Below are 22368 nucleotides of genomic sequence, written 5' to 3'. Positions count from 1 at the left end.
ACACCAAACATACTTGTCATAGGTGACTCCATAGTCAGACACACTGACGTCCCGCTCACCAGACTGAGTAAGGAGAAGGTCACAGTAAGCTGCCTGTCGGGCGCTAGAATCCACCACATAACACAAGCACTCAGGTCTCTCAACAGCAGGCACAAGTACGACTCAGTCATTGTCCACGCTGGTGTCAACGACCTGAGACGTACCTCCTTGGACTACATGAAAAGAGACATTGAGGAGCTCTCTGATTATGTAGCCCAGGCAGGTATGACCCTGACCTTGAGCAGTATCCTACCTTCACCTAGAATGATGCCACAATACAGTGATAAGATGATCAGCTTTAATAATTGGCTTAAATTCTGTTGTCATTCAAAGGGGATCCAATGTCTGTCTGCCTGGGATGACATGCTGGACAAGCCACGCTGCTTCAAGGGATGGCTTGCACCTGTCACCCTAGGCTTCCGGATATTGGCAAAGGCTCTTGCCACCCCATAGTGCCTTTTTAGGCAAGGCTCAAATTCTAAACCTACCACCCTAGAACACAAAAAGTAAAAACTAAGGGTAATGCTGCTCAATGCCAGAAGTCTCAATCTCAAGATGCACGCACTCGAGGCCCTTCTCAGTATGGAGAACATCGATGTCTGTGCTGTGACAGAAACCTGGTTCAAGGCTCCTGAGAGCACCCCAGCACTAGCAGGTTTCACCTCATATCATGCATTCCGGCCCCAAAATCCGGACAACACCAAGAAAGGAGGGGGGTGTCCATATTCATAAAGGACACCCACACCTCAAGGTTGGTGGCAACGCACGATGCATCGGAGACCATCCAGGTACAATTAACCATAGGCAAGACTGCTCTGCAATTTGTAGCATGTTACAGGCCACCCTCTCAAACTCAGGAACCTCACATGGCCTTCCTGAAAACAATGGAGGGGATAAATGTATCTCCAAACACCATCATACTAGGTGACTTCAACTACCCTAATATAGACTGGGAACACTATTCAAGCCCAAACACTCTAGCCCAAAGGTTCCTGGAGTTCATAAACTCAAATGCCATGGAACAACTAGTCACCATCCCCACAAGAGGAGAAAACATACTTGATCTCATCATCACGAACATGGGATCACAATGTTCAACACCGGAAGTATACCCCTCACTGGTGAGATCAGATCATAAACTAATCTCGCTGGAGGTCCTCATCCCGCCCTACCTGAAATACAAAAGACCACAGTGAAAAACTTCTCAAAAGCCGACTTCACACTTCTAAAAACTAGTGTGGTCTCCTTTAAGGCCCCTGAGCCAGTGGTAAACATTACTCAAACCGCTGAATCACTTACAAATGCCTTCTACCAGCACCTACAGGACTGCATGGATCAGGCAATCCCAAACAAAACTAAGACTCTTTGTACCAAAGGCAAGCGTCCAGTCTGGTGGACCCCAGCCATAAACAAGCTCTACAACAAAAGGAGGAAGCTACTACAAGATAGAGCAAAATCCTTGAAAGGTAAGACACCTTTGATCATTATAAGTAAAAAACTAAGAGCTCTCATAAAATCATCCAAGGCAAATTTTGAGAGACAAATCGCCAAGGACTCAAAAGACAATCATAAGGCCTTCTTTAGCTATGTTAGAAACCTAGGAGGAAACTCCCAGATATGCTCAGAATTAGTTCAAAATGATGTGAAGATTACTGAACCTACACATATTGCCAACATACTGGCTGACAGGTTCAGTGCAAACTTCTCCCCCCCCCAAAAGGAGAGATATCTATACCAGAGGATTGTAGCCCCCCAAACATCTCCAACGCCCAGGTGAGAACTGCTCTCTCCAAAGCAAAAAACACAGCATCCATGGGACCGGATGGTGTCCCCGGCTGTGTGCTCCACGAACTCAATGAGGAATTAAACCCGCAGTTAGGACAGCTGTTTAATCTTAGCCTCACCTCAGGATACGTACCCAAGGAATGGCGCACGGCGACTGTGGTCCCACTTCACAAGGGCGGTGCCTCCACCGACCCTGGAAATTACCGTCCCATTAGCTTGACAAGCCTTATCTGCAAAGCCATGGAGAGGATCATAATGGAACTCATAAATAAAGACATGGGGAACTTGCAGACTTTGGATCCAACCCAGTTTGGCGTTGTCAAAGGCAGATCATGCCTTTTAAACTTGGTTGACTTTTTCGAGACAGTCACCAAGGCCATTGATGAGGGAAAGGCAGTCCATACAGCCTACCTTGACCTGGCAAAGGCCTTCAACACAATACCCCACTTGGGTATCATCGAAAAACTCATCAGCTTGAATGTAAACCCATACATCACAAGATGGGTTGCAAACTGGCTAAGTGACAGAACCCACAGGGTCAGAGTTGCTGGAGCCATGTCAGACTCAAAGCCTGTCACAAGTGGTGTCCCACAGGGCTCAGTCCTGGGTCCACTCTTGTTCGGCATCTACTTTTCTGAAGTACAAGCAAACACAGGAGAGTTATGGCTGACAAAGTTTGCAGATGACTGCAAACTGGGCGCCATAGTCGAAAACACATCTGACACAGATATCCTTCAGAAGGGCCTCACAGAAATGGAAAACTGGTGCCAGAGCCATGGCCTAAAGTTAAATGCCAAGTAATGCATAGTCATACCCTTCGGGAAAAACAAGGTTACCCCTAGCTACCATATAGGTGGCAATCCACTGAGCACAGAAGAAGTCATCAGGGATCTGGGGACCCAGGTTGACAGTAGCCTTTCGTTTGACACTCATGTTGCTAAAGTAGTTAGGAAAACCTTCTACATTGCCCACCTGATCATAAAGGGATTCACATCTAGATCAAGGGAGGTCATCGTCCCCCTGTACTCATCACTCATTAGACCTATGATTGAGTACAATGCCCCATTCGGAATGTATCTGACCCGACACCTGCAGCAGCTGGAAAGGCCCCAAAAGTTCCTCACCAAAAGGATAAAGGGTCTCAAAAATATGTCTTATGCTGCCTGACTGAAAGAACTCCAGCTCTATTCAGTCTCATACCGCTTGCTCAGAGGTGACCTGTGCTTGACATATAAGGCCATGTCAAACCCTGATTTGATGAATATGCTTCACCACAAAAAATCTATATCCCTCAGAACCACAAGGGCGGGAGACTTAAACCTTGACACGGTTATTAATAGAACATGCTGGAGGGACAGATTCATCACCCAGAGACTCCCTATGCTGTGGAACAAAATCCCGGTACATGTGAGGCAGAGCACCTCGCTGGCCTTGTTCAAGAGGAATCTTGACCAATGGATGGGGGATCGCAGATATACCCCAGGGATTACTTCAGTGTCACTGCTTGACAGAGGCACAGCAAAATAATAGGCATAGTTTTATTCAAACTAAAGGGGTGGCGAAAGCCAAATAACTATGGGCTAGGCTTATAAATGCCCTTGGGCAGATAGCCTAGTATGAACCTATGAACCTATGAACCTATGAACCTATGAAAGATTTGAAAGAAATTGTTTGAGTACAAAGAAATCAAAAAGATGTTTAACATTAGGATCTAGGCAAACAACATCAGAGGGATATATTTCCATAAGGACAAGATATCTGATTAAGGCGAGAGACAAAAAATATAAGAAATGGAAGAAAGGTCAAACTCCAACTTTGAAAACTGAAATAAACAAGCTGGACAAACAGATTAAGCATAGTGTGAGACTATCTAAAGAAAAATATGAAGAAAATGTATATGACGATGTTGAGCATAATTGGAAACTATCTATATCTATATCTATACACACACACACACATATATATATATATATATATATATATATATATATATATATATATATATATATATATAAAAGATGTGGAAGGAGTAAGGACACAAATTGATAAACTGTGTGCAGATTCTAAAATTTATTCTCAGACACAACAGATTATAAATATGTTTACAAAATCTTAAGCAAAACAGTTTGGCTCCACAAAGCGGTGATTAGTTGTCCCAGTGACATCCAGGTAACCAAAGACACTGGAATGAAATTAGATTATATTGAAAATGAACTGTGGAAACTAGATCCAAACAAAGTGCAGGAAGGAGACAGAATTAGTAACAATGATTTGAGAACACTTCAGCAAGAACTTACAGTACCATTATATCTATTATTCATTAGGTCATATAAATATGAGTAGATTCCTCAAGATTGTAGACATGCGCTTATTAAACCTGCCTTTATAGGAAAGTGCAGTAGGACAAACCTAGAGTCATATAGACCCTTACGTCCAATTTCATGTTGTGCAAAAATAATGGAGAAGGTAATATGGGATAAGTTATTGTCAGAACTGGACAGGGTGGGACTTGAAACCTTATATCAGCATGTATATGTTGAAAGCAGATCTATTACCACCTGTAACATGATGTTCTATAACAATATAATAACAGCTATTAATGAAACATTGTACTGTGATGTAATTTATATAGAGTGAACTTCAGCATTTGACATGGTCATACAGAAAACACTGATCAAAGAATTAGTACAACTAGGTATTGATGTACTCCTGGTAATTTGGATACCCGCATGGCTTACAAATTGGACATGGAAGTATCATACAGCAACTGGACAGGTGAAATCCTTGGTTACAGTCAGGGTGTCCCACAGGGCTCTGTCCTAGGCCCTTACTTGTTTAGATTGTATCTTTCAGACCTAACGTTTTCATCCGAGGTGTTCTACATTCTATATGCAGACAACCTGAAATTGGGTAAACTGATTAAATGTGTTACAGATATGCATGTCTACAAAATTACTTGACTAAATTGACCATTTGGGCACAGGAGAATAATATACTGATAAATACAAAAAAACTAAGCATATGATATTTGGGAGACATAAATTGAAAGGTGAATATTTAATACAGCACACAGTGATTGAAACTGTAGACCTGTTTAAGGATGTGGGCATATGGGTAGATTCAGCTATGAGTTTTTCTAATCATATCATCTAATTGGTTAATGATAGTTACAGAACTATGCGTTGTATAAAAAGATTTATAAGCTCTAGGAAATCAAAAATAATGAAGCCATTGTTTGTTAGTTACATTAGACCCAAACTTGAGGATGGAATAACAATATTGAAACCCTATAAGAAAACAAGCATGAGTAAACGAGAAAGAGTACAGCAGAATTATACAAAGAGCATCCATGGATGTTAACATTTAAGTTATTATGTACAGTGTATCTTGCAGATATATAAGAAGAGATCTTATTCAGGTATTTAGAGACAACTACCTCTGGGAATGTTTGGGGTTATCAAAAAGTACTAGACAATCATCAGACAACCTATGTAGAAGAAATAAATGAGGTCTGGTAACAAAGCAATTTGACCAGGGACATATTCAGGGGGGGCAGGTTAGATAATTATATTAATCATAGTTAAGACGGTGGGGAGGAGGAAAGGGTTAAATGGGAATGAGGGATGATAGAGAGGAAGTGAGGTAAGGTTAGAGAGGGGCTTAAGGGGTTTATGCAAGTGTAACTGGGTAGGAAATCACATTTTAGTGTGAACTTGCTAAGTGCAGGTGTTACGCCGAAGACAACCGGCGGGTAGTGTTGTGTGGAGGTAGGCCTTGGAAGGAATTCTGTAAGGTGCTAGAGGAGCCATATGGCCAAGTATCTTTTTATTGTTCTCTGTGTGGCTTCAGAGTGTAATTCTGTTTAGTTCTGGGTTGGTTGTTGGCTCAAGGGACTTTGAAGGAGTGAGCCACTTTTATTACCTTGGTTACTATGGCAAGGTGTGGTTGGCTGTCATTGTTGCTGCTGGCGATGATGTGCTGAATACATGGTTGTATGTCATATTTAATGATTTTGTGCTGGGGTGTTATACAGACTTCATTTGGTGTATGCTTTCACTTGGTGAATGTTGCTGAGAGGGAAATGTGGCATTTCATGGTGAACACGTGGCTTACTTACTGACTGCTTGGATTTTTGTTGGTGGTCCGGGACAGTTTCATGTCATGCCTTTGCATTTTTTTTGAGAGAGCTTGGCTATTGGGGGGCCATGTGCTCCGTGATGCTGGAATTCTGCTTTATGGATTGGGTCTGTTTTCATAGGCCTGTTTTTTACTTGTACAAGTGGTGAAGTTGTTGTGAGGGTGGAGGTATGACAGACTTTTGAGTTTCGGTTTCATACCTTTCGGTAGACTCGTGCTGGTGTCAACCTGTTGTTGTACTACCAATAAAAAACACATGTCTCCAAACTCGTAATTAAGACCAGACTGAGTTTCCGAAACTGGAAAGGCTTGAATGGAATGCCACAAAACAAAACGTACAACGCTCGTCTTCTTTTCAAAAACAGAAACAGTTTTAATGAAACAACCATAAAATAAAAAAAAAAAAAAAAAAAAAAATGAAATCTTATTGCATTTGATTTAAGGACTTTAAGGTCTTAGTTTTAGTTTTAAGTTTTAGTATATGTTACTTCAGTACTTGTTATTGAGGTTAGATTTGGTTCTAAATGGTAAACATATACATTAATATAGGGGTAGCATAAGAGATTCATACAATATATATATATAAAATATAAAACATTTTTATGTCAATATTTTTATGTTAACATTTTCATGCCACTATTTTCATGTTATGATTATTGGTTCTGGTTTTAAAAGAACTTGTTTCTTTGAAAAAGAAGGTTTTTTTTAAATAAGAATATGTGTGGGTATTAAGAGTGAATTAGTGACACTGTATTTTTTAATGATGTAGTGTGTTTCAAAAGATTTTTATGAATAAGAATGGTTTTAATGCATTCATGATTTTAACAGTTTATGATTGGTTGGAAATGGAGGTGTGTACATGACGTTCTTGGTTTAAAAGCACTTTAGAGCATTTAGTAATTGTAATGGATTATATCTGAAGAAGCCTGTTCTCTTAATACGGGTGAAAGCACTAAGAAATTACCTGTTTTTATTTTATGGTTGTTTCATTAAAACTGTTTCTATTTTTGAAAAGAAGACTGGCGTTGTACGTTTTGTTTTGTGGCGTTCCATTCAAGCCTTTCCAGTTTCAGAAACTCGGTCTGACCTGTTGTTGTAGTTGTTTCTAAGTTGGTGACTATACTTGGGATGGCCCTATTTCCTTGTTATGGTGTTGAGACAGTTCGCTATCCCACGCATGTTCATTAAGGACTAGCAGGCATGTGGGGGAGGTGGGGGTGAGCATGATTTCTGATCCCTTGCAAGTTGCATCATTCCCTTTCCTCTTGCATGCAATAGGGGAAGGCAAAAAAAAATGGTGATATTTCTGAGTCCACATTCTTAACAGGTTCGTAGACCATTATGCTAAGAATCTGGCGGAGTTGTTGCTTTAATAAGCCTGCTAAGCACATTAATTACATCTGTTATGTGTTATCTCCTCTGATATAAGTAATTACTACACAAAGCTGAGCAGTCCTAATGCAGCTTCAGTTTAGCAGCTGTACACAGGTTTGCTTGTGCTTTGATGTACTGAGTATGACCTTTACATGAAGTGGACTTGCTTGCATTCTCCTTTTGGATACTGTTCACGGTTTTCTGTGTCAGCATCAAGTACACTAAAAATTGGTCATATTTGACAAAACATGCAGTTTTAAGGCAGGCTCCACAATCCAGGGCAAGAAACTATTCACTTCAGTTATAACTTCATTAAGTTACATTTTGGGGGCACCGTGGCGGAGTGGAGAAATGACTGGCAAAGAGAAGGGTAGTGTGCAGTGTTTGTAGTTGCGGTTTTTGGTACACGTAAACTGGAAACTTGAATTGCTGAACTCCTAGTTCAGTATGCTTGCAATCTGTGGTTGTACCCTGGACACGAGAGAGAAAGTTCTTAATATGGTCTCTGGCTTTGTTTTTCTTTTTGGTGTGTATTTCCAATATAAATGGCAAGATGAATTCTAAACATTTCTTTGTGGTGGTGTGCACTTCAGAATCAGGAGCAAATGTCTAAAACAGTGGAGGACATGGATCCAAAGTGGGAGCAATATCTATTGATTCCAAAAACGGACATCCAAAAGGCTGAAGTTGAGTAAAAACAGTTTCAATAACAGTGATAAATGTACACAAAAAAACTGGTTGCCATTAATAATGGGTATTCTGGGATGGTCGACTGTGAAGTAGGTTAAGGGAGACACACAAAAGAGAAATATATATATATATATATATATATATATATATATATATATATATATATATAGAGCTCATGGAAGAACTACTTTATAATGTTTCACTCTATGAGCGGAGATTAGAGTGAGACGCTTATGAAACTGAAAGGGATTCACTGGACTTTCAAAGGCCATGTTTTTTCATGGCCCAGAGAGAACATACTTGTGGGCGGATCCAACAGTCTAAACCAACCCACAGGAACAATGCCTAGTCAGGGAGGGAGTTGCCAGAAGGAAGAGCATCACAGGAAAGATACTCTAACCCCAAGTAGTGGAAATGTGGATGCATCAGCCTCAGGGAGTATTCTAGCAGCCATGGAGCCTGTCTCTCATCTTAGTCTCCCTGAACGACATGTAATAAGTTAGCTGAGTACTAGAAAAGGTACTGTATTGCCTTCAACCAGCATGTTGAGTAGTTTTATTCCAGGGAATCAACAGGCTCTGGCTGTTAAACCAAAAATTTGACCTGTGGTTAAATCTAAAGAAGCTTTGAATAATGCTTCTGCTCTTACCACATCTCAGTCACTGAACTCTGTTTTTTTAGAGAAAGCTTTGTCTATATGGCAGGAGAAATGGAAGGGGCGTTCACAGAGTCAGCAATGCAGGCCCAAGGCAGGGTCGGACAATTCAGTGAAATGGAGAAAACCAGACAGAAGAGGATGGCAGCAGGTGATTTTGTTTTTAATTTATCATCATTCAAACTCAGTAAAGAACAGGTTACTGTACTGAATAAAGGTCTTTCCTTTATTGCAGCAGTTAAAACAGACTTAACGGATATCTTTTTGGACTTGAAACTGTTTGCTAGAAATGTAATGCTAAATGTGATATTTCCAGACAGAGTTTAGTCACATGACTTATTTAAGAAACCAAGTGTTTTTACTCCTGAATTTAAACCAGCCTTAGAGGCTTTTTTGAATGTATGTGAGAATGATCTTAGAAATTGTTTAGCAAATAAGTGTAATGGTGTGACCTTTTATAATTTGACCTCCAAAGAAATGGAAGATTTGCATGATTTAACTAAGGCACAGCATTTAATGAGTAGACCAGCTGACAAGGGTGGAGGGATAGTGGTTCTAGACAAAAGTAGTTACATTGAAAAGATGTCTAGTATGTTAAATGATTAAGACGTTTATATGAAGTTGCAAAAATTTCAAGTTACTGGAATCATTAACAGAGTTAACTTTTATTTATATGATTTGTTGATGATGAATTAGATTGATTACAGTTTATATACCTACTTCACAGTCGACCATCCCAGAATACCCATTATTTATGGATACCAGTTTGTTTTGTATACATTTATCACTGTTATTAAAACTGTTTTTACTCAACTTCAGCCTTTTGGATGTCCATTTTTGGAATGTTATTGTGCTTGGACTTAGTCTGGGTTCCTACTGAGCTTTCTTTATAATGATATTTCTTGATTGTCTGGGTTTTTCAGGGATTATTCTGATTTTGTCCTGACTTAAAATCAGTGCTGTTTTTGGGAAAGAGGCAGTGGATTATTTTAATAAATGGCTAGCTCAGGTTAATCCATGTATTTTTGTGTGTGTGTGTGTTAGATGTTTAGATATGATTGCCTCTGTCTTGGAGGGTTCCTGGTGTTGGGTGATTCTGCCTCAAACAAGGAAAATGGGAAAGCACTGCGGTTATGAGTGGGCACAGCTACTGTAGTTTGGTTGTTTTTTGTTGCGTAGCTGTAAAGGGTTTAGTGTGGCTTGTGTTGGGTTGTGGAGTTTGAGATTGAAGTTAATGGTAGATGTTGGAGTGTGAGAGAGAGAGAGCAATGGAGTTGGTACAAAGAACTCGATTGTTGTTGTGGCCTGACATGAAGGAGGGTTTTGTGGGCTATACAGCACTTCAAGCAATGGTCATTTGCACATGTGCAATGTGGCAGTGACAGCTGAGGGGAGGTAGTTGAGACGTATGACTTGCTATGTTCTATTGTACAGAATTTGGGGGTGCTAACAAGAATAAAGGTATAAGTGGTAATGAAGACACTTTACTTGAATATTTGGAAAATCCTAAGAAGTACATTCCAGGAAGCAAAATGATCTTTGTTGGCATACAGAAGAAGTCTGAGTGACAAGAACTGATAGCTTACTTAAAAGATGCCCTTCTAAGTAGCTGACAGTCATATTTACTGCAGTCTTTATTGGCATTTTACTCTGCCATGGGGTAAAATGCTGCTGTGAGGCTGGCATGCCTTACATGACAGAATTGTTGTGGCTGTAGTTTTGTCAAGGGAGGTTGGAGAGTGTGTGTCTCTTTCACGGTTTCTGATTTGTTTGTGTAGAATGCCATCAGGTATATATACATTCAGTGGTGTTAATGGCTGTAGGTGAAAGTTTACGGCATGCGTAGCTCCCAAAAGGAAATGAAGTGAATGATGTTTGAATGTCTAATACTTTTATTCTTTTTTATAACTTGGGGTTACTTGGCTAAATACTGGCAAAGTTTTACAACATGGAGTTTACGTAGGTATGACAGGAGTTTGTTACAGCAATAGAGGGGACTTGTGTTGATATAACACTGATTATTTAATAGCTTGCTAAGTTTATAGCAAGCAATATTTTAGAAATTCTTTCTATATTGGATCATTGTCTTACTTTCACTTATGGCTTTGTTTAGACATTTTCCTCGGTGGAATAGAGCAGGATAACTGGCATGTATTTCACTGCTATTTTGCAATTAAGTGGAAATTGCTGCCCTGAGGTGGCAGGAGAGACAGATTTTGATCATTATTTAGGCCCTTCTTTAAACTTTGGGGTTCTCCATTAGGGGTTTCTTATATCTGATAACTTATTGCAGATTTTAAGGGGGGCTTATAGTGATAAGTAGCATGCTGCACAGACACAAAGTATAGGGTTTTGGCTCAGTTTGTTCAATTATTGTGCGGCCAAGGTGATTAATTTGTTTTCTTTTGTAGATCGTGGAGGTATGGACTTTGACTGGGCATTGGTTGGTGTCTTGAATGAAGGAGATTCAAAAGGTGATGGAGGCTGTTTTAATGGATGTCCCAGTCAGTTGGGTGGAGTACAGTGACATCATGACGGGGGAGCTCCGAGTGAGCAACTGTCACTGCCCTGATGGAAATGCATTTGGAAGGTAATGGGTTCTGCTTCCGTGGATGTTGTGATTGCTGGAGTGATGCATAGTGAGGTCGCAGGTAATCTTTATTTGATGCTCATTAAGGCAAATTGGAGTTGGAGCACTTTGAGGTGGGGTGGGAGCAAGTTGAGGTGGAGGTATGTTTGGGAGCAGGGTAATGCATGATTGGGGATTGCTTATGGGGAGTTTGGGGTTTTCACAGGTAGGGTGGATTTACAACAATCGTAGGATGATAGGAAGCTAAAATGGCAGTGGTTCTAGGTCCCTTGCAATCTAGCCAAGTCATTCTTATTTCCACCTGCTGTTCCTATTGTTCTTCAAGAAGGACACAGGTGGAACTTCTGGGTTGAATTCATGGTTACACATCCAGATGTTTGGTAGAGAGGAAGGAGGTGCTTTGTTTTATATGAAGTGGAAGTTTGTTCCAAATGTGGTATTTTGGGAGATGAATCTATCCTCAGGCAGATTTTATTAATGTCACATCAGGTTATGGTTTTTAGATTGAGTAACATTCATACCATCTGACTTTTGCTTTGGGTTGGTAGGATGTGTTCAGTATAGGTATGACTTTTATTTGCAGATAGGGTTTGATGGAGCATTGTGAGTATGTGAGTGTTTTCAGGGACATGTGGAACTGGATATTTTGTTGTCTAATCAGAAGTTAGAAGGCTTATGGAAGGCATTGTTTGGGATTCGTTGCAGATGTAGGACATGTCTACTTCCTTAATAGATACAAAGATAACAAATGGGAAGGATAAGTTTGAGAGGAAGTCTGGCCTATGTAATGGATTAAGGATGTCATTTGGCTTCGTGGGTTCCTGAAATTGCATGTTGGTCAGTTTAATCAGGTTGTTTTGGGTACAGGTTTAAAAGGTTTATGCATTTCACCACTGCATTGGCTTTCAGAGAAATTCAATGGGAAGACCCTTCGGCCACAAAGGGTTGGCCATGGGGATTTGCCTTTGTTTACAAATTTTCTGGGAGTTTGAGGGTCGTACTTTAGGGAGTTACTTGTGGCCTGCAGGATAGAGAGACAATTGGGGATGTTGAATATCTGGTGTTTTAATTTAATCTGGAGTAGATTTAGTGGGAGTGGTTGGGGATTGGGGTTCACTTTCATTTGCTCAATATGACAAGGCTATGGATTGTGCAGTTCATGTTTGATGAGGTGAGTCAGGCTGCATTAAGTTTAAAGGTTTACTGCAGGAGTTTGGGGCACCTTTTATAAGTAAAGCATATGGTAGGGTATTGCTAGATTGGGTAAATGCATTTTACAGCTGTTTGTGGGAAGGAGTTTGGTGGGGAAGATTTAGTTATTTGTCAGGCATGGGAGCAAGGTAAGGCAGTTTAGTTGGTTCAGGATGATTAAGCTGTGAGCAATGTAGTTTCACAGGTGACGAGGCTTAGTGAACATTCGAAATCATGGTCAGTGGTTCATTGGTTTGAAGGTTTAGGGTAGGTTGATAGTATGAAGATTGACAGACTTTGGCTATTATCAAGATATTTTTTGTAGTGGGGGGGTTGGTGTTGGGAAATGGAGGTTCATGAGGTTATAGTCCATGTCGCATTTATGTTATGGATTTATTTTAGTCATTCAAAAGCTGGTTTGTTGGTCAGCAAATGCTAGGATGAGCTTTGCTTTTCTGCTTATATTGGATAGATTGTGTGATGGAAGGATTGCTTTTAAATCAATTTTGAAAAGAAAATTCCATTTTGGTCATTATGTACATTGAGTGGGAAAATGGGGCTGCAGTTAGGCATGATAAGAAATTACTCCTGAGTGGTTTTGCAGGACATTGGGTTTAATATTCTGGTGTTGCCTTTGGCAGGTAATGTTTTGGGACTCATTACAATTTTAATATTGGTAGTTAGAACAATTGAGAATTTAGTTAATGTACAGAAGTTATACAAACTTATGGTTATTATTTTACCACTGGAAAGGGATCATTGGATTATTTTAACATTTTAGTCAACTGATGGCTTTCAGTACTTGTATGACAGGGCTTTTGGGGTTGATGACAGGGATCCAGCTGGCCTTAAACAGGATGGGTACACTTAATGATGTTTGGTTTAACCTTTATTTATTTTTTTTTAGGGGACGTTAGGTCATTGGAAATGTCGGTAGGTGGAAGGGGAAACAGCCTGGTCAGGTTAGTGGGCAGAGAAGAGGGACATGCTTACCCTTTTCTGTTCCCCTTCTGGTGCTGGATGTTCATGGTTGGATTTTAATTCAGTAAGTGGTAAATGAAGTGAGTAATGGGACGCTCCTTCATAAGTAGAATAAGTGAGCAGAGGTAAGGATGCTGCTTATTTGGTTGAATGTGTAATTCAATGAATGATAAATAAAGTGAGTGATGGGACACTGCTTCATAAGTAAAGTAGGCAAGTAAGGTGTGGACGCTGCTTAATGGATCAGGATAAGTGAGGTCACAGTGTCCTGATTACCATTACATGGATGTTTATGCTGTTATTCAAATCTGCTGTACTATGTTTCAATTGTAATTAATAAATAGTGGTTAAAGTTATGTTTATGGAAATTTAATAAAGGTTGTGAAACATCATTCTGTGTGTGATGTGTTTATTGAAGGGGACCAGGACAAATGAGGTTCAGTAACAAATCAATTTGTCCAGGGACATCTTCAGAAGAGGGTTAGATAATTGTATTAGTCAGAGTTAAGAGGGTGGGGATGGAAAGGGTTAAATGAGAATGAGGGAAGATAAGAGAGGAAAATGGTAAGGGTAGGGAGGGGTTTAAGGGTTATACGCAAGTGTAAGTGGGTAGGGAATATCACATTTTGGCATGAACTTGCTACCTGTCCCTCTCCCCTTTTTTTGTGTGGAATAGTGGGGATTGTGGTTATTTTCAGACCAGGTAGGGTGGAGAAAAGGGACAGGCTTCCCTCTTCTGTCCCCCGTCTGGTGTTGGATGTTCATGGTTGGATTTTAATTCAGTAAGTGGTAAATGAAGTGAGCGGTGGCATGCTGCTTCATAAGTAAAGTAAGCGAATGAAAGTATGCACGCTGCTTACTGGATCAGTATGAGTGAGGTCACTGTCCTGAATAACATTACATGGATGTTTATGCTGTGATTCAAATCTGCTGTACTATGTTTCAGTTGTAATTAATAAATAGTCATTAAACTTATGTTTATGGAAGTTTAATAAAGGTCATCAGACGTCATTCGGTGTGTGATGTGTTTATTGAAGGAGACTGGGACAATACTAATTTCATGAACTTTAATCATATTTTGACTTAGGAATGAGGTCCATTCCAGTCATGGTATTAGAAACCCAAAAGATTTAGAGACATTAAAAAGGAAGATACTATAGAAATAAGAAGTGTACTAATTGGTTCTCTGACAGAGTAGCTGATGCATGGAACAGACTACCTAATTAGATTAAAGCAAGTACTAGTTCAGATATTTTTAAGAACAGCCTGGACACATATTATGGGAACAAGTGTTTTGGTATATTAACAAGCTAGAAGGGCATTAATGCATGTGCTTGAAATATTTGTATGTGCTTGTATGGAGAATGTCATATTTATCAGCCCCTTCTCTGTATAAACACAAGAACATCTGTTCAGTATATTGATCATGTTTTTATTTTATTTAGTTACCTTTTAATGGTAATATATTCATGTAATGTTAGGTACTGCTAGCCAGAAGATTCAGTGGTAGAATCTCACATTTGTCAGTCCCATTTCAATGTAACAAATGTTCTAGAATAATGCATTAGAAAAGGTCTGTCATTATTTAGACTGCAGTCTTTAAGGATTTGCCAAAAAAAAAAAGGTCACAAGGAAAAGACAAAAATACAAGAACAGACTTATTTTTCAAAATCAGGGACATTTGAGAGGTAAGATTGTTAGGCAGAATATATTATTTTCCAAATGTCTCTTTATGACAGCATGCTTGCCTGTGGACAGTGTTATCCCCCTCCTTATCCAAACAGTCGGCTCTGGTAGCTATAGCTAAATATATTGCCTAATATTCAGAAGTAATGCATATGACATCAAATATTCTGAGCTTCTGTCTTTGCACATCTACTCTGTATGGTATTGTAATAAATGTATTTTTTTCATTATGGTTGATGTTTCTGTTTATTAAGTACATGCATCAACAACTTAGCAGAAAACCAGTGACAGAAATAAAAGTGGACTACTGACATGCTTTTTGTTGCATTTTTAATTCTTATTTTTTCTTTGTTTCTTCCTATTGCTTTTACATAGTCTTTTGGAATCTGTAGAAGAAATTGATACCTTGAAATTCTTCTCCAAGTTTGAGTCAGGAAACCTCCGAAGAGCTATTCAAGTACGGAGGTATGTTTTCATCCTTACTTATCTTTTCTGCACATCAGCAAATGCTGGATATTTTATGTAACCATATTGATAATGCTATGGAAATATATGCTTATTTTCAAATTATCCAAACATTTATTGATCTAACAAGTTAATAGAAATGTGGTGACATGAAAGTAGCATGCTTAATAAACAGTTATATCTTATGAAATCTGCAAAACTAGTGGCAACGTTCACGTGTATTACATACATTACGTTTAGCTTGCAAATGTGCAGTAAGCTTAGTATTTCTCCTGAAGCCTAATGAGACAACAGCAGTGTCTAGGCCAAAGCTCAGCTCACAACCAATACAAATTCCTGATGAGCAAGTCAGGTTTGATTCCTTTCAACAGAATTAGCCAAATCAAAAGTCAAACTCAAGTCTTTCGCTACCTGTGAGAAAACTGATGGAATATCTCCTGAGTGAAAGAGGGAACAAGACAGAGTAAAACTAGGAAAAATAACTAACCAGTATCTTTAGATGTGTTTCATAATGTCTTTATTTTCAATTTTTTAAATAGTACAGATATAAAATCAGCTTACAACAACATGTATTTTAAATGTTACCTGTAACACTTTCTTCTCATTTTTCCACAGCATATATTTAGCAAGCTTATAAATGAAGCATTGGGTATAACACAAATAAATGCAACTAATGGCCTCTCTTAGAAAACAGATTTTTATATTCCTTCAGGAATTAAAAATATATTTTTGGCATTGGTGAACATACAAAATGAAATATAGGAGTGCTTTTTCATAATACACATTCCTAAAGTAAATTGGAGTTGTTAAGGACTAAACTACATTTCTTGAAACTTGAGATATAGTCATCAGTGTCAAGAGCAGTAGGCCAGTGGTAATGTAAACATTTTATTTTTTCTTTATCTACATGGTAACTAAAAAGGGCCCTAGTAGACCTGTTCACACACATGTAAAATATGTACATCCATAGATTCATGCATAAAAATTTATTATAGTAGCATAGAAAGCCATAGTAGTCTGTATGGCAAATTGAATACAACTGACATCAGCTAGGAAAGCAATCTCAAACAAATTACCACTCAGGAGGTCAGCCATGTTACTGCAAAATATGATTGCATTCTTACAAAGAAATTGCCCAGGCACATGATGAAGAACAGAACAATAATGGCCTCATTAAGCTTTCATGCCATTGCAGTTTATCAGACCACTGAATACTGCTTCCAAAAAACAGTAACATTCATATGTAAATGACTTACACATTTAAATGCAATGAACCACATGGAAGACAAGCATTGTAATGTGTAGGATTTTTTTGACAACAAAGCAGTCACTATAGTTAGCTTTGTGACATAAAAATTATATTTATTGATGAATAAATGAAATTTAGAAAAGAAATGCAGATGTTGAGCATATCGATCACTGTTGCAGTATTCTGTGCTTTATGGGTTATATCCTACCAAGGATACATCAGCTGTCCAGCTTCCAAAGGTTCAGGGCATCTTCTGTGCACCCAAACTGTCTAGCAGCTTGAGCTGAGCTGAACTGATTAAAAGACAAGTTTGGTTGCCAAGCCCTTCAGTGATTTACTGCTGCCAAATTGTATGCTCCTCTGAGGCTTTTGAGGATCAGTGGTCACATTTCTGAGCAGGTAAGTTCCCTTTGCTGAAAAAAAAAGAAGAAAAACTTCCATTCAATATTTTTTTTATTTTTCTTCAGAAAAGTTATTTCACAGCTAGGATTTTGTGTTTTCATGGACTGTCATGAAACTGTCATTTTGTGCTCTTTTTGTCCTGTCAGTTTAAAAGATGTTTAAAGTAAAGTAACTGGAAAACAATTTTTTCTGTGGCAAAGTGTTTGAGTGTTTTTTTACTGTATTTGTCTGTGAAAAAAGTCACTTTTAATGACTTTTAGTTTTTACTGGCATTTGCTATTTGTTTCATCAGGAAAGAGGCACCATTTTCAGCTTGATCATGGAAAAAACTGTCATTTCCAATGGTCAGTCCTTCTTTTAGCCATAAAAAGAAAAAGTTAAGCACACAGCCTTTGCCTTCACAGAAACCTAGCAATTTACCTCCGCTATGGCTGGATGACTCTGCTGTGGCCATTAGTTGTAACTCAGACCACTCGTTTTTACCTTGGATCCCTCTTGTGTAGCAGCCACAGCCACTGTGGACTGGGAGTTAGCCACAGCCACTGTGGACCGGGAGTTAGCCACAGCCACTGTAGACCAGGAGTTAGCCCCATCCTCCATAGCTGTTAGGATCACCTCAGTAGGTAAGAGAGAGAGATGCTCTTGTTTGTTCTGGGAGAGGGAACAGGGAAGGCTTGCCTGTTTTGTCAGAATGTTGTGTCTACCCCTGGGCTGCTGCTGCTGCCATTAATAACATTGTTGGCACCCTTTTCCTGTCAAAAACAAAGAGAAAACTAAGTATGTATCTACTCCTCCTCAAATTTTCTTGGACAGTAGCAGTTTACTGGGTCTGGCTCATGGTTTAATTCAGGCTATTAATCTTTCTTATATAGTAGTTTCTGGTAAAATAAAGAGGGGTACCTCACTTTCCTGAAGAGATTCAATATTCTGAATTTGGACAGAGGGATGAATGGACAGATACAGAGTTTTCTCCTCAGATTTCTGGTTCTGGCTCAGTTTATCACTCTGTCTTTATGTGTGTGTGGGGGGGGGGGGGCTGTTTCTCTGAGACTGTTTCTAGAATGTGCCAGTGTGTTATCAGTTGGAGAACACTGAGGTTTTGTAGTCTTTCAAAAAATAAAATGAGCTTTTAAAGGAGGAATTTCCAGAACCTGCGCCCATTCCTCCAGTTCTGTCTGCTTTGGATGATGTGAGTGTTACTGCCTATAATTTTCCCAACAGTAAGCCTATTGCTGCTAAAAATGCAGATAGAATGTATAAAGTTTCTCGGTCTTTTATTTTATTTTTTAGTTAATTCCTCTGCTGGTAAATAATTAATTCTAATCCTACTCTTTTTGATGATAAAGGGAAGATCATTCATAAGTATGGGAAAAAATGTATGCTTCTGCAACTTTGATTTTCAGAATTTCAAATTGTCAGGCTCATATGTTAAGGTCTGTTCTAATTGTTAAACTATGAGGATTGTTTTATCTGTAGTTTCTTCTTGTGAGGAAAATTCTGCTTTGAATAATTTAATTTAATCCATTATTCATGTCATTACTCATTGTATAAAGTGTGTCTGACTCTGTTGATGCATCTTCCAGGGCTATGGCTACTGGTACTGCTTTGAGGAGCTTCAGATGGCTGCATTCCCAGAACCTCCCAGATGATGTTAAGAATGAGATTTTTAATTCTCTTTTGGATATAGATTTAGTTTTTCACCCCTCTTCTGTGAAGGTGATCAAAAAGTGTGATGATAAGGGTAAGCTGATTCAGGGAATCTCTAAGATTTTTCAGCCCTCCTTTTCCAGGTTGCTCAAGAGATTCTCTAACTCCTCATCCAAGTTTGATATGAAGCAAAATAAACAGCCTCAACAAAATGCAGGTAAACAGATGTTTAAGAAGAAATGGCAATGGGGTTCCAAGAAGAACTCTGGAAACTCCCAAAACAAGGACAGTCCAATTCATCGGGATGGTTATCTAAGGTACAGCCTGAATGGCTAACTGAAAGCAACAGATTTTCAGAGCTCCATAAAACTAATATAAAATACAGGAAATAATTTTATTTTTCAACAAACCTATTCAGAATTGATAGATGAAAGTATAAAATATATAACTAGGAACTTTGGTAGATTTAGGTGATTTTTTTCCTTTCAGACTACAAAGGAGAATATTTTAAATGTGGAGATAAGTACTTTGAATAATTCTCACACTGACTTAGCTGTAAAAAGAGAACTGCAACTGGTAACTACTGCAATACAAGAACTGTCATTAAAAATGGATGACTTTAAGGAAAATCTATAAAATCTCAAGGAAAATTGTCAGAAACAAACAGATGCACTTAAAGAACTCATTCAGCAACATCAGTCTAAAATAACTGACATAGAAACCACCCTGAATGACTTTGAAGAGGAATCACAGAAGGAATTACTTATCAAACAAAATATTTGGCTTCTAAACAAAATGGATGACATTGAAAACAGGGAGAGGAGATCTAACATAAGAATATTTGGCATCCCTGAGAGAGCTGAAGGAGAAGATATCAGCATTTATATTACGCTGTTGAAAACTCAAACTGTCAACAGTAGAATAATCGACACGAAAATGTCAAAACCCCAGAATATCGAACACACACAAAAAAAAACCACCCAAACATAACACAAATTGCTGTATGCAGGGGAGCAAGCCCCCTGCACCCCCACACCCCCGTTACTTAAATATACCAACTCCGAGATTGCACTACATTGCAGTAAATGGAAATCTTCCCTTACAGAGATTTCCATTTACACGATCGATGACTTTCGCTTTCGACATTTTTGTGCCGACAATATTAGCTTGTCGGCCTTAGACAGGGTGAAGTAGACACAGATATCATCACTTTCTTAAATAAATGGATTCCAGAAATCTAATATGTAAAAGAGGGTTTCTCATTTGGCATCGAGAGAACTCACAGAGCTTTAGGAAGACCAACATCAACACCATCATCTACTTCCCCTAGATCAATTGTTATAAAGTTTTTATCTTATTTAGATAAAGAACTGGTCCTAAAGACAGCCTGGAGAAAGAGCCCTTTAAAATATAATCAAAACCCAATAAGGTTTGACAATGACTATTCTCTCAGAGTCCTGGAACAGAAAAAAAAAAGCCTGGCCACTAATAAAGTTTCTAAAGCAAAACAACATCAAAACTCAACTTGCCTTTCCTGCCAAAATTAAAATCTTACCCTAAATGAAATGAGGACTTTCAATAACTTAAAAGAAGCCACTGCACTCATTAAAAACAATAATGTTATACCTGAAGATATGGATTGGACAGCTCCTTCATTGAAAAGGGTCACTGACATATCTTCCTGGACTGATGTTAAAAAGAAAAAAAAAAAAAAAAAAACTGAATAAAAAATTGCTGTCCCTTCTAAATCTCTCAAAGTATCTACTACAACTTGAATTACATTCAGATTGTGTTTACACTATAGTTCAAACAAGGTATGTTATATAAATGTACTTTACTACATATTTGTAATTTTTTAAAAAAAAGAATTGAATGTCTCTATTCTATTAATAATAATAGAATAGAATTACTTTATATCAAAGTTAAATAGTAAAATGACTTGTTTCTTATGATTATTAAAAAAAGATAAAGGGGCAACAAGGTTATTAGTTAGGCTTTTTGCAACTCATATATATAGTTTTGAAGACCATTAGTATATAGTTTTTCATACAGTTATTTAAAAAATTTAAAAGATTTACTTTCTAGATTGTAGAATTATTGAAATGAATAGTATAGTCTGACTTAAAATTTGCAAGATATTCTCTTGTGATCAACGTAAGCCAATAACTAAATGAAAGTTCCACAGTAGTTCAGTACATTCTTACTAATTATTAATGTGTTGTTTATTCTTTCTCTGGCATCGCTATGTCTAGTAATGAGCTGTCTTCTGAAAGCTTCCTATCGTAGCTTATTATGAAGTCTAACTAGCTGCCAGTTAATTTTCTCTCATGCGATGGCAGGACTGAGCTTCACTCTTTATAAGGTTTGTCTAATATGTATTTCGCAAACTCTGTTCATCCATTTCATTTCTCTCTCTGTTTTTTTGAAATGTTATAAAAGAACTTGCTTGTGGATAATGTTAACGATTGTTCAGCTGAGAGGTAAGTCTTACATGACTGATTAACTTAGTATAAGAGTAAATGAGAGGAAATATAGCTAGTGTTGGTGGAAAGAGGAAAGTTTTATGAATACCTGTCACATACATGGAAGTCTGAATTTTGACTATCAAGTAGCTACCTTCTAGGCTTGGGGAGGGTTGTTTTTGAATTGAGACTGCCTGTGATGTTTGGAGGTTAAAGTGGTGTTATGTCTTTCTTATGGGACTTAAACAGATGAGTGCATTTCCTTGCTGAAGCATTTTGATGAGTCCGCTTTGCCTTGGGGTGTGTGGATGGATGGAAACAGAGATATGTTTGTGTGGGGAAAACCAGTGTTATTAAGTTGTTACAGATTTGGGGAGTTGAATTTGAGTGATATCTGGAGGCCTGATTGACAGTGAGGTTGCAACTAGTAATGATAAAAATGAATGAAACTGGGATCGTTGGTTGAGCGGGAAAGCATATTTCATAATTTAAGGAGGTGAAGCTTTTTATAGAGCTCGAGGTTGTAAATGTAACAGACTGTCAACCTTTCATATTTCACAGAGCACAAATTACAAGTGCTATGTGAGCAGTATGAAGTAACTCTCTGATTGGCTGTCTTCTCCTCGAGAAAGGGGAAGATAGCAAAGTAATAGTTACTGATAATGATCAAATTGTTTCTTCCCAAGATATACTTGTCAGCTTCCCTTTTCAGTTGTCCACCAATCTTTCACATTATGAAGTACTGCCTCCTTGTTTCATTTGTCTATTTTCCTTTTCTCTCATAAATATGTGCATTGTTATTGTTATGAGGTTGCCTTTTAACTGCATCTTCCCAATTCTTATATGATTATGTATTGTTGATCTCTTCAGAACTGATCCAGATTAATAAATGTAATGCTTTAGACATTATATTAAAGACTATATTTCTGCAGAGTTCAAACCCTAGCAGTTTCCTGCTGGATTCTGTTAGTCTTTGTTTTTACTTTGTAACACTAGACAGTGAAGTTCAAGTTTT

General features: G+C 38.3%; 1 protein-coding gene across 1 annotated transcript in view; it reads left to right on the top strand.

Moving 5' to 3' along the window:
- The window catches only part of AGBL1 (AGBL carboxypeptidase 1), a 4745443-nt gene that overhangs the window by 2058267 nt on the left and 2664808 nt on the right, over window positions 1–22368 (top strand). Inside the window, exon 13 of the mRNA XM_044078361.1 lies at window positions 15504–15593. Coding sequence (XP_043934296.1) covers window positions 15504–15593 — 90 coding nt within the window. The remainder of the gene's footprint in view (window positions 1–15503; window positions 15594–22368) is intronic.

Source organism: Protopterus annectens, chromosome 7.part0, assembly GCF_019279795.1.
Source record: "Protopterus annectens isolate FY-2018-M chromosome 7.part0, PAN1.0, whole genome shotgun sequence".
Lineage (NCBI taxonomy): Eukaryota > Metazoa > Chordata > Ceratodontiformes > Protopteridae > Protopterus > Protopterus annectens.
Note: the sequence above shows the minus strand (reverse complement) of the source record. Positions and strands in the feature narration are given on the sequence as shown.